General features: G+C 44.7%; 1 protein-coding gene across 1 annotated transcript in view; it reads left to right on the forward strand.

Moving 5' to 3' along the window:
* Positions 1-6,863: 6,863 nt before the first annotated feature.
* Positions 6,864-17,301, forward strand: part of LOC119299467 (acetyl-CoA acetyltransferase, cytosolic 1-like) — a 42,149-nt gene continuing 31,711 nt past the window's right edge. The window contains exon 1 of the mRNA XM_037576694.1: positions 6,864-6,975. Within this exon, the coding sequence (XP_037432591.1) occupies positions 6,864-6,975 (112 nt within the window). The remainder of the gene's footprint in view (positions 6,976-17,301) is intronic.

The raw sequence follows: 17,301 nt of genomic DNA on the forward strand, positions 1-17,301 counted from the left end.
GTAGCTGTCTCTAATGCATAAGCCCACAAAATGACAGTGGTAAATCGGCAAGAGACATCATAGAACGCACAATATCTAATAAAGTACGGTCACGGCGTTCGGACACACCATTACGTTGTGGTGTTCTAGGTGGCGTGAGTAGTGAAACTATTCCACATTGTTTTAAATGAAGGCCAAACTCACAACTCAAATATTCGCCTCCGCGATCAGATCATAGAAACTTTTATTTTTCTTGTTACGATGATTCTCCACTTCACTCTGAAATTCTTTGAACTTTTCAAATGTTTCAGACTTGTGTTTCATTAAGTAGATATACCCATATCTACTCAAATCATCTATGAAGGTGAGAAAATAACGATACCTGCCGTGTGATTCAACACTCATCGGACCGCATATATCGGTATGTATTATTTCCAATAAGTCATTAGCTTGCTCCATTGTTCTATGGAATGGAGTTTTAGTCATCTTTCCCATGAGGCATGGTTCACAAGTATGAAATGATTCATAATCAGGTGATTCCAAAAGCCCATCTGCATGGAGTTTCTTCATGCGCTTTACACCAATATGACCTAAATGACAGTGCCACAAGTATGTTGCACTATCATTATCAACTTTGTATTTTTTGGCATCAATATTATGAATATGTGTATCGCTACAATCGAGATTCAGTAAACCATTAACATTGGGTGTATGACCATCGAAGGTTTTATTCATGTAAACAGAACAACAATTATTCTCTGACTTAAATGAATGACCGTATTGCAATAAACATGATTCAATCATATTCATTCTCAACGCAAACACCAAATAACATTTATTTAGGTTCAACACTAATCCCGAAGGTAGAGGGAGTGTGTGATGGTGATCGTATCAACCTTGGAATCACTTCAAACACACATCATCACCTCGTCCTTAACTAGTCTCTGTTCATTCTGCAACTCCCGTTTCGAGTTACTAATCTTAGCAACTGAACCGGTATCGACTACCCAGGGGTTGCTAAGAACACTAGTAAAGTACACGTCAATAATATGAATATCAAATATACCTTTATTCACTTTGCCATCCTTCTTATCTTTCAAGTATCTAGGGCAGTTCCACTTCCAGTGATCATTCCCTTTGCAGTAGAAGCACTCAGTTTCAGGCTTGGGTCCAGCTTTGGGCTTCTTCCCGGGAGTGGCAACTTGCTTGCCATTCTTCTTGAAGTTCCCTCTCTTTCCCTTGCCCTTTTTTCTTGAAACTAGTGGTCTTGTTAACCATCAACATTTGATGCTCTTTCTTGATTTCTACCTTCGCCGATTTTAGCATCGTGAAGAGCTCGAGAATCGTTTTCGTCATCCCTTGCATGTTATAGTTCATCATGAAGTTCAAGTAGCTTGGTGATGGTGACTAGAGAACTCTATCAATCACTATCTTATCTGGAAGATTAACTCCCACTTGATTCAAGCGATTGTAGTAATCAGACATTCTGAGTACATGCTCACTGACTGAACTATTCTCATCCATCTTGTAGGCAAAGTACTTGGCAGAGGTCTCATGCCTCTCGACACGGGAATGAGTCTGAAATACCAATTTCAGCTCTTGGAACATCTCATATGCTCTATGGCGTTCAAAATGTTTTGAAGTCCCGGTTCTAAGCCGTAAAGCATGGTGCACTAAACTATCAAGTAGTCATCAGATCGAGCTTGCCAAATGTTCATAAGATCTGCATCTGCTCCTGCAATAGGTTTGTCACCTAGCGGTGCATCAAGGACATAATTCTTCTGCTCAGCAATGAGGATAATCCTCAGATCACGGACCCAGTCCGCATCATTGCTACTATAGGAACAAATCAAAAACAGGGGAGCTATATCGTGAGATATTGATCTACAACATAGATATGCAAATACTATCAGGACTAAGTTCATGATAAATTAAGTTCAATTAATCAAATTCCTTAAGAACTTCCACTTAGATAGACATCCCTCAAGTCATCTAAATGATACGTGATCTAAATCAACTAAACCATGTCCGATCATCACGTGAGATGGAGTAGTCATCAATGGTGAACATCTCTTTGTTGATCATATCTACTATACGATTCACGTTCGACCTTTCGATCTCCAGTGTTCCGAGGCCATGTCTATACATGCCAGGCTCGTCAAGTTTAACCTGAGTATTCTGCATGTGCAAAACTGTCTTGCACCCATTGTATATGAATGTAGAGTCTATCACACCCGATCATCACGTGGTGTGTCAACATGATGAACTGTCGCAACGGTGCATACTCAAGGAGAACACTTATACCTTGAAATTTAGTTAAGGGATCATCTTATAATGCTACCGCCATACTAAGCAAAATAAGATGCATAAAAGATAAACATCACATGCAATCAAAATATGTGACATGATATGGCCATCATCATCTTGTGCTTTTGATCTCCATCTCCAAAGCTCGTCATGATCTCCATCGTCACCAACTCGACACCTTGATCTCCATCGTAGCGTCGTGGTCGTCTCGCCAACTATTGCTTCTATAACTATCGCTAACACATAGTGATAAAGTAAAGCAATTACATGGCGTTTGCATTTCATACAATAAAGAGACAACCATAAGGCTCCTGCCGGTTGTCAGATATCTTACAAAACATGATCATCTCATACAATAACGTTCATCACATCATGTCTTGACCATATCACATCACAACATGCCCTACAAAAAAAAGTTAGACGTCCTCTACTTTCTTGTTGCAAGTTTTATGTGGCTGCTATGGGCTTCTAGCAAGAACCGTTCTTACCTACGCATCAAAACCACAATGGTGTTTCATCAAGTTTGTTGTTTTAACCTTCTTCAAGGACCGGCCGTAGTCAAATTCGATTCAACTAAAGTAGGAGAAACAGACACCCGCCAGCCACCTTTATGCAAAACTAGTTGCATGTCTGTCAGTGGAACCGGTCTCATGAACGTGGTCATGTAAGGTTGGTCCGGGCCGCTTCATCCAACAATACCGCCGAATCAAAATAAAATGTTGGTGGTAAGAAGTATGGCTATCACCGCCCACAACTCTTTTTGTTCTACTCATGCATATCATCTACGCATAGACCTGGCTCGGATGCCACTGTTGGGAAACGTAGCATGCAATTTCAAAAATTTCCTACGCTCACGCAAGATCTATCTAGGAGATGCATAGCAACGAGAGGGGGAGAGTTTTTCCATGTACCCTTGTAGACCGAAAGCGGAAGATTTTCACAACACGGTTGATGTAGTCAAACTTTCTTCTAGCTCCGACCAATCAAGAACCGAACATACGACACCTCCGAGTTCTGCACACGTTCAGCTCGGTGACGTCCCTCGCCTTCTTGATCCAGCAAGTTGTCGAGGTAGTAGATGAGTTTCATCAGCACGACGGCGTGGTGACGTGTAACACCCACGATGCGGCTATATCTCCCACGTGTCGGAGCATGACTTAGAGGCATAACCGCATAGTAGGCATGTCGCAAGAGGAGTAATCTTTACAAATCCCATGTACTGAATAAGAAAGGGATAAAGAGTTGGCTTACAATCGCCACTTCACAACAATACATAAATATAGCATTACATCATCCAGAATACAATCAAGGTCCGACTACGGAACCAACATAAATAAAGACGACCCCAAATGCATAGATCCCTGATCATCCCAACTGGGCTCCTTTACTGATCATCCGGAAAGGAAACATAGTAACGTCCCGAATCCTCGTCGAACTCCCACTTGAGTTTGGTCGCGTCCCCTACACTGGCATCGTCGGCACCTGCATCTGGTTTTGGAAGTAATCTTTGAGTCACCGGGACTCAGCAATCTCACACCCTCACGATCAAGACTATTTAAGCTTAAGGGGTAGGAAAAGGTAGTGAGGTGGAGCTGCAGCAAGCACTAGCATATATGGTGGCTAACTTACGCAAATGAGAGCGAGAAGAGAAGCAAAACACGGTCGAGAAGCTATAATGATCAAGAAGCGATCCTGAAACTACTTATGTTCAAGCATAACACGAGACCGTGTTCTCTTCCTGGACTCCGCCGAAAAGAGACCATCATGGCTACGCACGCGGTTGATTCATTTTAATTAAGTTAAGTGTCAGGTTTTCTACAACCGAATATTAACAAATTCCCATCTGCCCATAACCGCGGGCACGACTTTCAAAAGTTCAAAACCCTGCAGGGGTGTCCCAACTTAGCCCATCACAAGCTCTCACGGTCAATGAAGGATATTCCTTCTAGCGGGAAGACCCGATCAGTCTCGGAATCCCGGTTACAAGACATTTCGACAATGGTAAAACAAGACCAGCAAAGCCACCCGACGTGCCGACAAATCCCGATAGGAGTCACACGTATCTCATTCTCAGGGCAACACCGGATGAGACTAGCTATGAGTAAAACCAAACCTCAAGTTTCCCTGAGGTGGCCCCGCAGGCAGCTCGGTTTGGACCAACATTCAGAGGAGCACTGGCCCAGGGGGGTTTAAAATAAGATGACCCTTGAGTGTGCAGAACCCAAGGGAAGGTATATGGTGGTAGGTAGGCAAATGGTAAAACCAAGGTTGGGCCTTGCTGGAGGAGTTTTATTCAAAGCGAACTGTCAAGGGGTTCCCATAACACCCAACCGCATAAGGAACGCAAAATCAAGGAACATAACACCGGTATGACGGAAACTAGGGCGGGAAGAGTGGAACAAAACACCAGGCATAAGGTCGAGCCTTCCACTCTTTACCAAGTATATAGATGCATTAAAGTAAACAAGATATAATAATGATATCCCGACAATAATCATGTTCCAACAAGGAACAAACTTCAACTTCACCTACAACTAGCAACGCTATAAGAGGGGTTGAGCAAAGCGGTAACATAGCCAAACAACGGTTTGCTAGGACAAGGTGGGTTAGAGGTTTGACATGACAATATGGGAGGCATGATATAGCAAGTGGTAGGTATCGCGGCATAGCAATAGAGCGAGCAACTAGCAAGCAAAGATAGAAGTGATTTCGAGGGTATGATCATCTTGCCTGCAAAGTTCTCCGAGTTGACATAAGCTTGATCCTCGTAAGCGTACTCAACGGGTTCCTCGATCATGTAGTCGTCTCCCGGCTCTACCCAAAGCAAGAACACAAGCAAAGGAAACGGCAATCAACCATGGTGCAATGCGCAAGCAACATGATGCAAAACATGGCATGATATGCGGGATGTGATATGCAATGCATATGCGTGTTCCGGAAGGAAAAGATTGATCAAGGCATCAACTTGGCAAACCAAGTGTGCCGCTGGAAAGATGAGTTGATTTCGGTCAAAATCGATATAAAGATCACCGGAATCGGATGCACGGTTTGCAAATGGCAAGCAAAACAAGAATGACACAATTCTGCAATCAACAGCACGATGCCATATAGAATGCACCAAGAAGCTAAGCTACTGCACTCCAACATAACGACAAAGCACATGGAAATGACCTACTCAAGATGCTTGAAAAAAGATGAACACTGAGCTATGGCTAAATCACACAAGAGCAGGTTCAAACAAGCATGGCAAAAGTGCAAAAGATATCAGCTTCACAGACTTAGTGAAAATACTAACATGCCAGGAATTAACATCAGGAAGCAATGTTTAGAGCAAGATAACAACATGCTACAGGTCAGATCATAGCAAAACAAGGCATGGCATGAATCTACTCAAAGCATAGAACAAACGTCCCTTACTGACCATAAGCCAAAAGGGCACAGAAAATATGATGGCACCCATGTAAACATAGCAAGTTCCATTAATAGATTCAGACTTGGTAGAAAACTGGACATGGCAAAACAGAATTATGAAGCCATCTTTGCAAGCTCGATTCACTCATCACAAGGCATTGCATGACAAGATAAGCATACTAATATCAAGAAGACATGATCATGATGCTAACCAAAGCAAGAACAAGCTCATAGCATGCATGGATCAACTACAACAACCTTGGCAAAATTGATTAACACGTAAACAATCTGCCAGGAACATTTTATAGCAAAAGTAGCGCAAGATTAAGTCATGCTAGGGTACTCCATAAATTCAAACAGGGGCATGGATGGATAGAGCATAACCATATGTCCAAATCATCCTTACTTAACATACTCAAAAGAAGCATGGATCTCTCTGTAGCAACATTAATACATGGCATAAAAATAACAGCAGGGAAATGCCTTAGTGAAATTCTAAGTCCCTGAAATCAGCAATATCACGAGAGATACTTTGCATGCTTGTGCTAGTCACCACAATGATCACAAAAATACATGGCATACACCCCTGTAAAGATGGCATGGCATAGACCAAAACACATGTAGAGCACATGACCATATGCAACACACAACAAATGTAGCAAAAATGACAAATGCTCATACTCTGCTAAGAATCAGCACCTAACATTTTATAGCACTCTTGCATCAACGATTTGGGCATCAAGATGGACTCAAACAAGCATGGAACAATGGAACAAAATGAATAACACATCATGATGAACATTTTGATATATTATGCATGCAAAACGAATCTACAAATGAGGAGTTACGACATGTTGAACAGTGCTTGAAAATATAGCAGATGAAAATGACTTAGGCGAAAATCGGGGTCAACCTAGGGTTAGACTAGATCTGGATCTGGATCTGGCACGGAGATCGAGGTTGGACGGAATCTCGCCGGAGTAGCAGTGCTGCGATGGCCGGAGAGGACGGAGGAGCTCGCCGGCGAGAGGAACCGGCCGGATCCGGTGCTCGGCGCGGCGAGGGAGCAGCGCGGAGGCGCGGGCGGAGGTCGCCGGTCGGCGGCGGGGAGCTCGGTGGTCGGAGCGGGCGGCGTCGGCGGAGGGCTGGGGCGGCGCACCCCGGTGATGGCGCGGTGGCGTCGGGCGGAGAAGCGGGGAAGCGAGGCGGCGGCGGGGGCGCTCGGGCGGCGTCGGCGACACGCGGCCGCGCTGGCCTGCTGCGGGCCAGACGGCGGAGGTGGGTGGAGCGGACACGTGGTGGCACGCCAGTGGTGCGGGTGCGGTGGCGGTTTCGTCCGGCGATGGCCGGACGTGTCCGGCGGCAGAGAGGTCTAGGTTAGGGTTTCGTCTGCGCGAGAAAATGGAGGGGATCACATATTTATACATAGAAGGAGGTGGGAGTGTCCAAATGGAGAGTGGTTTTCGGCCACGCGATCGTGATCGAATGGCCGAGAGGATGGAGGGGTTTTGGATGGGTTGTTGGGCCACTTTGGAGGGGTGTTGGGCTGCAACACACATGAGGCCTTTGCGGTTCCCCGGTTAACCGTTGGAGTATCAAACGGACTTCAAATGGCACGAAACGTGACAGGCGGTCTACCGGTGGTGTACCAAGGCCGCTTGGCAAATCTCGGCCCATTCCGAGAAAGTTTAACATCCGCACATGAAAAGAGGCAAAAGGGGGCGCCAGAGGACGTAGGAGTGCCGGATCGCAAAACAGACAACGGGGAAAATGTTCAGATGCATGAGACGAACGCGTATGCAAATGCGATGCACATGATAACATGATATGAGATGCATGACGTGGACAAAATGCAAAACGAAGACAAAAACCCAACCACGAATCTCATAACTTAAAGCCGAAAATGGCAAGAGTCGGAGTACAAATATGGTAAGTTACATCCTGGGTGTTACATGACAGTCATGGTGAAGTGATCCACGCAGGGCTTCGCCTAAGCACTACGAAGATATTACCGGAGGCGTAAAGTGTGGAGGCGGGCGTCGCACACGACTAACAGTTGATGTTGTGTGCTTGTGAGGCGCCCCGTCCCCACATATATATAGGTGGGAGCGGAGGCTGCCAGGGCGCCCTAGGGCTTGGCCGCCACCCCCAAGGGGCCCTGCCATGTCTTGCGCCCTCCTTTCCTTCTATACGGAAGGGGGAGGAAAGAGGGCAGAGGGGGAAGGAAGGGGGGATCCTATTCCCTCTCCTTCCTTTCCTCCTCCCATTTCCTTCTCCACTTAGGATGGCCTGCTATGGGGGGCACACCAGCCCCTTGTGGCTGGTGCATTCCCTCTGTTGGCCCATTAGGCCCATGACTTTTTCCCGGGGCACCCGAAACACCTTTCGGTGACCCGATAAGTACCCGATACACTACGAAACACTTCCGATGTCCGAATACCATCGTCCTATATATCAATATTTATCTCCCGACCATTTCGAGACTCCTCTTAATGTCCATGATCTCATCCGGGACTCCAAACAACATTTGGTCACCAAATCACATAACTCATATAGTACTATATCGTCAACGAATGTTAAGCATGCGGACCCTACGGGTTCGAGAACTATGTAGACATGATCGAGACACCTTTTCGGTAAATACCAATGGAACTTGGATGCTCATATTGGCTCGTACATATTCTACGAAGATCTTTATCGGTCGAACTGTTATGACAACATACACATTTGCCTTTGTCCGTCGATATGTTACTTGCCCGAGATTCGATCGTCGGTATCTCTATACCTAGTTCAATCTCGTTACCGGCAAGTCTCTTTACTCGTTCTGTAATACATTGTAACGCCCCGGACACACCCGCCGGTGGTCGTTACTCCTGGCAGGATCTAGACTGGCCCCATAGATCAATACTAGTCTTTTCTGCGTACTTTGTCCTCACTCGTGCGCACCCGGGAGCAACTTCCCGGTCAGTCACCCATCCTGAAACTACTCCAAGCTGAGCACGCTTAACTTTGGAGTTCTGTCAGAATGGGATCCCGGAAAATAAGGAATTCCTTATTGATATGAGTAGTCTATCATCCCTAATAAGCCAGGCAATCACATACACCCCCACTCAGAGGAACCGACATCCTTGTCGGGCCACAGGAACATTCACTCTTGGCACATACGTCTGTGCTTCCACTCCGATACATGTGCCATACCGTGTGCCACGACGGGTCACAAACGTCAAGAACAACATGACTGCACACCTGTCCGCAAACATCCGTGTAACCGCGAGGGTCGGCTCTGATACCAACTTGTAACGCCCCGTACACACCCGTCGGTGGTTGTTACTCCTGGCGGGATCTAGACTGGCCCCACAGATCAATACTAGTCTTCTTAGCGCACTTTATCCTCACTCATGCGCACCCGGGAGCAACTTCCCGGTCGGTCACCCATCCTGAAACTACTCCAAGCTAAGCACGCTTAACTTTGGAGTTCTGTCAGAATGGGCTCCCGGAAAAGAAGGAATTCCTTATTGATATGAGTAGTCTATCTGACGGTGTCCTGGACTAGGGGGTACTCGCCACATCGTCTCCCGATCAGTTGGATTGGACCGAGGACCCCCATGGCCGGTTACTCATGGGCCAGTTTGGATAGCCGAGGACATATACGAGGAAGATTCCACAAGACTTGGTGATCAAGACAAGGACTCCTCTCCACCGACATATTCGACTAGAACTCTTGTTATCCTAGGCCTCTGGTATGTTATATAAGCCGAGGCCGGGCTAGTCAATAGATGATTTTGACATTATTCATCATACCCTTAGGTTTTAGACTCTGTACTCGATACTCCATCAATATAAACAAGAGCAGGACATAGGGTTTTACCTCCATCAAGAGGGCCCGAATCTGGGTAAACATCGTGTCCCCTGTCTCTTGTATCCATCGATCCATGATACACAGCTTGGGACCCCCTACCCGAGATCTGCCGGTTTTGACACCGACAGTGGTGCTTTCATTAAGAGTTCCGTTGTGTGATCGACAAAGGATCGATGGCTCGCCTGCAGATCAACTACGACTTCGGCATCTTCGTCACCAGCTCGACTGGTCACCTTGGTTCGACCAAGAACTGCGCCTCGTGTTCGGATCACCATGTTCGGACGAGGGCCTTCATCAAACATCAACTCCGATCTCTATCAAGATCATGGAGGGATCATCCATGGAGCTCGGGGCCTCAATGTCAACATTGCCCTCGAGCGACCGTGCTGTTTTTGTGGATAGCGAGCTCGTATCTGCCACCACCGCCTCCTCGAGTATCGCTTTGATGATTGCTTTGGTGGGATTGTGCGGAATTGAGTCTACAACAACCATGAAAAATTTCATCGAGTTCCGATGGAGGAATCTCTGGCAATCTATGATATACCAGAGCCGTTTCGAATCTGGACAGGAATCTGGACGAGTTCGGAGCGTGGCGTCCAGAATCTAGCTCGGACATCCTTTGGAAGATCCAACCGTTGATCGGCTGCGGAATTACTCTATCTAGCACCCCTCAAAATTTCAGCTCGATCCGATCGTTCAAACCCCGGGAAACCTCCGATGAGCGCAACGATTTTTGGATCTGTTTTCTGCGCGAATATGGGTCCGACGAGAATTCATGTTTCTTTATGGACGTGATATTGGACAACCTTTTTAAGGAATTTTCTTCTATGGTATTGTGCAGTGTTTTTAAACACGTATCCATAAAATTTTAAGCCTCCTCCGAGATAATCTTCACCATCATGCTGGTGTCAAACCAGTCCGGTAGTATTACTCCACGGCTGCCAGCCTGCGCTAGACACGTCGCCGCTTTATTGAGCCGAGCTCAACTCCTTGGATACACATCTCGGCAAGCCGAACAAGAGTTCGACATCGCGAAGGAGAAATCATCATCAACGTCGCTGCCCCACGGACTACACGAAGCGGGCACACCGGCATCGCCACGCGGTAGCTGCATCAAGCTAGCGTCGATCGCGTCACAAGTCTTGACATGCGTCAGCATCACCATGCTGCCTCTTCTTCAAATCATCATCAAACACGCTGACCTGTTTCGACACATCGGCTGACAGGTAGACTCCGGCATCTCTTCGGCGAGCCGCTCCAACACCTCGGCTAGACCGGGGGCTTCATCATCCCTTCATCAACCTACTCCGGCGACTTTGGCATCACCATCCGACCAGCTTCGTCACGATTAGCTGGACCAAGGGCTTTGTCTCGGCAAGCCAACCTTTGCCAGCATCGCCATGCCGGCGCTTTATCACCCATCAGGCAATGGGTGTGCGGATTGACTCCCAATGTTGGGAGTCACCTTTCTTCGGATTACTACAATAAATAAACCAGGTGCTATTTTCCCAGTAATTTTTGCTTGTTTGGGTCTATTCTCCCCAAAGAATTATTACTCCGGTTTGTTCCATCATCTCTACGCAGGCCTGTCAAATGGCGGATGCATTATCGATGGTCACGCGGTGGTACGGTCAGTTTCCGTATATAGTCCGGCAAACGCCGAATCCGGAACTCGGACCGGCATGTGAATTCGGGCTTTTGCCATGCCTTCATCGCGTCACGCCGACGCTCTGCATCAACATTGACTTCAGCGCCAGACCATATCTCTTTAAATAAATTATTTTTGCGAAAAGCAATTATGCAAGGATTATATATATATATATATATATATATTATTCTTTTTGGACCGCACTATTTTATGCGTGTAGGTGATCGACTTCGACTGTGTTACGCGGTCGCTTCGGCAATCCAACGCCACTGTCTCAAATTGGCATAAATCGGCTTGCGTGATCATCTTGTTTGTCGTGTTGCCATACCAACGTGTTCGGTTACCTCAGGGACTTCGGCGTCGCCGAGAGAGCTCTACCTCATCGAGTGTTCGGCGCACATGCCATACTTCTTTTATTACTGACTTTGCATAAATTATTTATTCTGCAACAATTTTATTCATCATTATTACCATTATATCCGGTTTGCACTATTTTTTGTGCACAGGTAAATGAATCGAGTTGGGCAGTGCTGTCTCCTCGGCTGGACGGGAGGTTTTGTCAACACTTCATTAACCCGCACTGGGGGCTTCGGCGTCACTCTACCGGCCCGCTTTGGTCGTGCTATGCCACCACTTCAGAGTGCCGAGCTCTTCGCTCCGCCACCTTGGGACTGGCTTGGGGGATGGAACCTTGTCCTGCATCAAGCTTGGACCGCGTCATCAATGCTGAACACATTAACAAGCTAAGTAGCTTTCATGCTCAAAACTTTCGACTTTAAATTTTTTTCCCGGTTCGACCAAGCGTCATACTTCCTTGTCAAAACTTTGTCTATACGCACAAATTCAAATACCCCGTTTACTTGGGGGCTTCCTTCATGAAGCTTTTCCTCTTGCATATGATTATACTTGTACGGCTTTGTTCCTTGTTCGCATATTACGCCACAATATGCACCATATTGACTTAAGTGTTCAATAAGTTGGGTTGCCTGGCTCCTATGCTTACCCCTATGTTCCCGATTGTTCAGCTAGGGAGTAAAGGGAGCACATCTGCGATTGTCACGACCGGGTCATCCGAGCTCTGACCTCAGACTGGGTGAAGCCGAAAGCTAGCGCTCTTATTGTTTTCAATCATGGTCGGCACACAACGGAACTCATGAGTACAAAAAATCTATTGCACAAGTCTTATAGTAATAATGAGCACCGAAGAAAGGTATCGGTGGGGGTACTATTTTCTTCGAAGATGCTTCTTACACTTCGTCAGTAATATAGCATAAGTTCCCTGAGCGCGCTTTGTTTGTTACAGCCTTATGGCCTGATTGCCTGGTCATTGGAAACACCGTCGATACTCTCGACAGGTGGAGTACATGACACTTTTCAGCCCTTGGCCGAAGAGGGAGAAGCCGACGGTCGGTTAAGATGCGTTTAAAGTTCGGGTGAACACATATATGATATAAGTACTTCGGTACATACAATCATTATACATAAAATTCTTTTACCCAAGTCAATTGGGGGCTCTTAAAATTTATATGAGCTGTTTTATAGTAAATGTGTTTTCTTCTTGGTCGTTGCAAAGTCTTTTTCTACCGCTCCTTTTTCGACTCGAGTTTATGGTTAATAGCCGGATAGCCTATCTTCTCTCTGAAAGCCGCTTGAGTTTAGTTTGCTAAACTGTCCTCGGAGAAGTACTCCGCCTTTTGGATAAGGAGCTTGAAGCCGTAGGCTGACCCGCGTGAAGTCTTGAGATCGGATGTGTCATGTTAAAGCACGACAGAAGCACAATTTTTTCCAATTTTAGGATTGGCACCGAACACTTGATCTTGTTCGAACGTCAAGTTTTTACTGACGTTTTTTTTGGTATTCCAAGCTTATGGCACTTTCAAACTATTTGTGTGTTTTTAGCACAAGTCTCGCAGTGCAACGCCGGACACCTTTAGAGATTCGGCAAAAACATTCTCGGATATTGCTATATATGCATCGGTTTCGAATTGTGTCTTCGGTCAATAGTTGGGTTGCCCGGCTCCTGCGCTTGCCTCCTACATTCCACTTTGTTCGGTGCTACCTCTTGAGCACTGTGTTGGATTCCCCGAAGAGGAAGGGATGATGCAGCAAAGTAGCGTAAGTATTTCCCTCAGTTTTCGAGAACCAAGGTATCAATCCAGTAGGAGGCTACGCTCAAGTCCCTTGTACCTACACAAAAACAATAGCTCAATGCAACCAACGCGCTTAGGGGTTGTCAATCCCTTCAGGTCACTTACGGAAGTGAGATCTGATAGAGATGATAAATATTATTTTTGGTATTTTTGGTATACAGATGCAAAGTGAAAAGTAAAAGGCAAAGTAAAATCAAAGCAATAATAAAAGTGATGGAGATTAATATGATGAGAAAGAGACCCGGGGCCATAGGTTTCACTAGTGGCTTCTCTCAAGAGCATAAGTATTCTACGGTGGGTGAACAAATTACTGTTGAGCAATTGACAGAATTGAGCATAGTTATGAGAATATCTAGATATGATCATGTATATAGGCATCACGTCCGAGACAAGTAGACCAAAACGATTCTGCATCTACTACTATTACTCCACTCATCGACCGCTATCCAGCATGCATCTAGAGTATTAAGTTAAAGACAGAGTAACGCCTTAAGCAACATGGCATGATGTAGAGGGATTGTTTCATGCAATATGATAAAAAACCCATCTTGTTATCCTCGATGGCAACAATACAATACGTGCCTTGCTGCCCCTTCTGTCACTGTGAAAGGACACTGCAAGATTGAACCCAAAGCTAAGCACTTCTCCCATGGCAAGAACAACCAATCTAGTAGGCCAAACCAAACTGACAATTCGAAGAGACTTGCAAAGATAACCAATCATACATAAAAGAGTTCAGAGAAGATTCAAATATTATTCATAGATAGACTTGATCATAAACCCACAATTCATCGTTCTCAACAAACACACCTCAAAAAGAAGATTACATCGAATAGATCTCCACAAGAGAGAGGGAGAACATTGTATTGAGATCCAAAAAGAGAGAAGAAGCCATCTAGCTACTAACTATGGACCCGTAGGTCTGAAATAAACTACTCACACTTCATCGAAGAGGCTTGGATGATGATGTAGAAGCCCTCCATGATCGATGCCCCCTCCGATGGAGCTCCGGAACAGGCCCCAAGATGGGATCTCGTGGATACAGAAAGTTTCGGCGGTGGAATTAGGTTTTTGGCTCTGTCCCCGATCGTTTGGGGGTACGTGGATATATATAGGAGGAAGAAGTACGTCGGTGGACCTTCGAGGGGCCCACGAGGCAGGGGCGTGCCCTAGGGGGGCGCGCCCTCCACCCTCGTGATCGCCTCGTGGCTTTCTTGACGGAGGGTCCAAGTCTCCTGGATCTTATCTAATGAGAAAATCACGTTTCCGAAGGTTTCATTCTGTTTGGACTCTGTTTTATATTTTGTTTCTCCGAAACACTGAAATAGGCAAAAAAAAACAGCAGTTCTGGGTTGAGCCTCCGGTTAATAGGTTAGTCCCAAAAAATTATATATAAAAGCGGAAAATAAAGCCCAATATAGTCCAAAACAGTAGATAATATAGCATGGAGCAATCAAAAATTATAGATACGTTGGAGACGTATCAAGCATCCCCAAGCTTAATTCCTGCTCGTCCTCGAGTAGGTAAATGATAAAAACAGAATTTTTGATGTGGAGTGCTACTTGGCATAATTTTAATGTAATTCTTCTTAATTGTGGTATGAATATTCAGATCCGAAAGATTCAAGACAAAAGTTCATATTGACATAAAAATGATAATACTTCAAGCATACTAACTAAGCAATTATGTCTTCTCAAAATAACATGGCCAAAGAAAGTTCATCCCTACAAAATCATATAGTTTAGTCATGTTTCATTTTCGTCACACAAGAATGATATCATCATGCACAACCCCGATGACAAGCCAAGCAATTGTTCCATACTTTAGTAATCTCAAACCTATAAACTTTCACGCAATATATGAGCGCGACCCATGGACATAGCACTATAGGTGGAATAGAATATAATGAGGGGGTTATGTGGAGAAGACAAAAAAGGAGGAAGTCTCACATCAACGAGGCTAATCAATGGGCTATGGAGATGCCCACCGACTGATGTTAATGCAAGGAGTAGGGATTACCATGCAACGGATGCACTAGAGCTATAAATGTATGAAAGCTCAACAAAAGAAACTAGTGGGTGTGCATCCAACTTGCTTGCTCACGAAGACCTAGGGCACTTGAGGAGGCCCATTGTTGGAATATACAAGCCAAGTTCTATAATGAAAAATTCCCACTAGTATATGAAAGTGATAACATGAGAGACTCTCTACTATGAAGATCATGGTGCTACTTTGAAGCACAAGTGTGGTAAAAGGATAGTAACATTGTCCCTTCTCCCTTTTTCTCTCATTTTTGTGGGCCTTCTCTTCTTTTTTTATGGCCTTTCTCTTTTTTTGGGGCCTTCTCCTTTTTTATGGTCTTTCCTTTTTTTTTATTCCTCACTTGGGACAATGCTCTAATAATGATGATCATCACACTTTTATTTATTTACAACTCAATGATTACAACTCGATACTAGAACAAAGATGACTCTATATGAATGCCTCCGGCGGTGTACAGGGATATGCAATGAACCAAGAGTGATATGTATGAAAGAAGTATGAACGGTGGCTTTGCCACAAATACTATGTCAACTACATGATCATGCTAAGCAATATGACAATGATGAATGTGTCATGATGAACGGAATGATGGAAAGTTGCATGGCAATATATCTGGGAATGGCTATGGAAATGCCATAATAGGTAGGTATGGTGGTTGTTTTGAGGAAGATATAAGGAGGTTTATGTGTGAAAGAGCGTATCATATCATGGGTTTTGGATGCACTGGCGAAGTTTGCGCCAACTCTCAATGTGAGAAAGGGCAATGCACGGTACCAAAGAGGATAGCAAGGATGGAAGGGTGAGAGTACATATAATCCATGGACTCAACATTAGTCATAAAGAACTCACATACTTATTGCAAAAATCTACAAGTCATCAAAAACCTCGGTACTACGCGCATTCTCCTAGGGGGATAGATTGGTAGGAAAAGACCATCGCTCGTCCCCGACCGCCACTCATAAGGAAGACAATCAAATAACACCTCATGTTTCAAATTTGTTGCATAACGTTTACCGTATGTGCATGCTACGGGACTTGAAAACCTCAACACAAGTATTTCTCAATTTCACAACTACTCAACTAGCATGACTTTGATATTATTACCTCCATATCTCAAAACAATCATCAAGCATCAAACTTTTCTTAGTATTCAACACACTCATAAGAAAGTTTTATTGTTAATCTTGCATACCAAGCATATTAGGATTTTAAGTAAATTACCATGCTATTAATACGCTCAAAATAATCTAAGTGAAGCATGAGAGATCAATAGTTTCTATAAAACAAATCCACCACCGTGCTCTAAAAGATATAAGTGAAGCACTAGAGCAAAACTATAAAGCTCAAAAGATATAAGTGAAGCACATAGAGTATTCTATCAAATTCCAAATTATGTATGGCTCTCTCAAAAGGTGTGTACATCAAAGATGATTGTGGTAAACTAATAAGCAAAGACTCAAATTATAAAAGACGCTCCAAGCAAAACACATATCATGTGGTGAATAAAAATATAACTCCAAGTAAAGTTACCGATAGAAGTAGACGAAAGAGGGGATGCCTTCCGGGGCATCCCCAAGCTTTGGCTTTTAGGTGTCCTTAGATTATCTTGGGGGTGTCATGGGCGTCCCCAAGCTTAGGCTCTTGCCACTCCTTGTTCCATAATCCATCAAATCTTTACCCAAAACTTGAAAACTTCACAACACAAAACTTAAAGTAGAAAATCTCATGAGCTCCGTTAGCGAAAGAAAACAAAAGAGCACTTCAAGGTTCTGTAATGAACTCATAATTTATTTAAATGGGTGTTATACCTACTGTATTCCAACTTCTGTATGGTTTATAAACTATTTTACTAGCCATAGATTCATCAAAATAAGCAAACAACACACGAAAAACAGAATCTGTCA

This window comes from Triticum dicoccoides, chromosome 5A, assembly GCF_002162155.2.
Source record: "Triticum dicoccoides isolate Atlit2015 ecotype Zavitan chromosome 5A, WEW_v2.0, whole genome shotgun sequence".
Lineage (NCBI taxonomy): Eukaryota > Viridiplantae > Streptophyta > Magnoliopsida > Poales > Poaceae > Triticum > Triticum dicoccoides.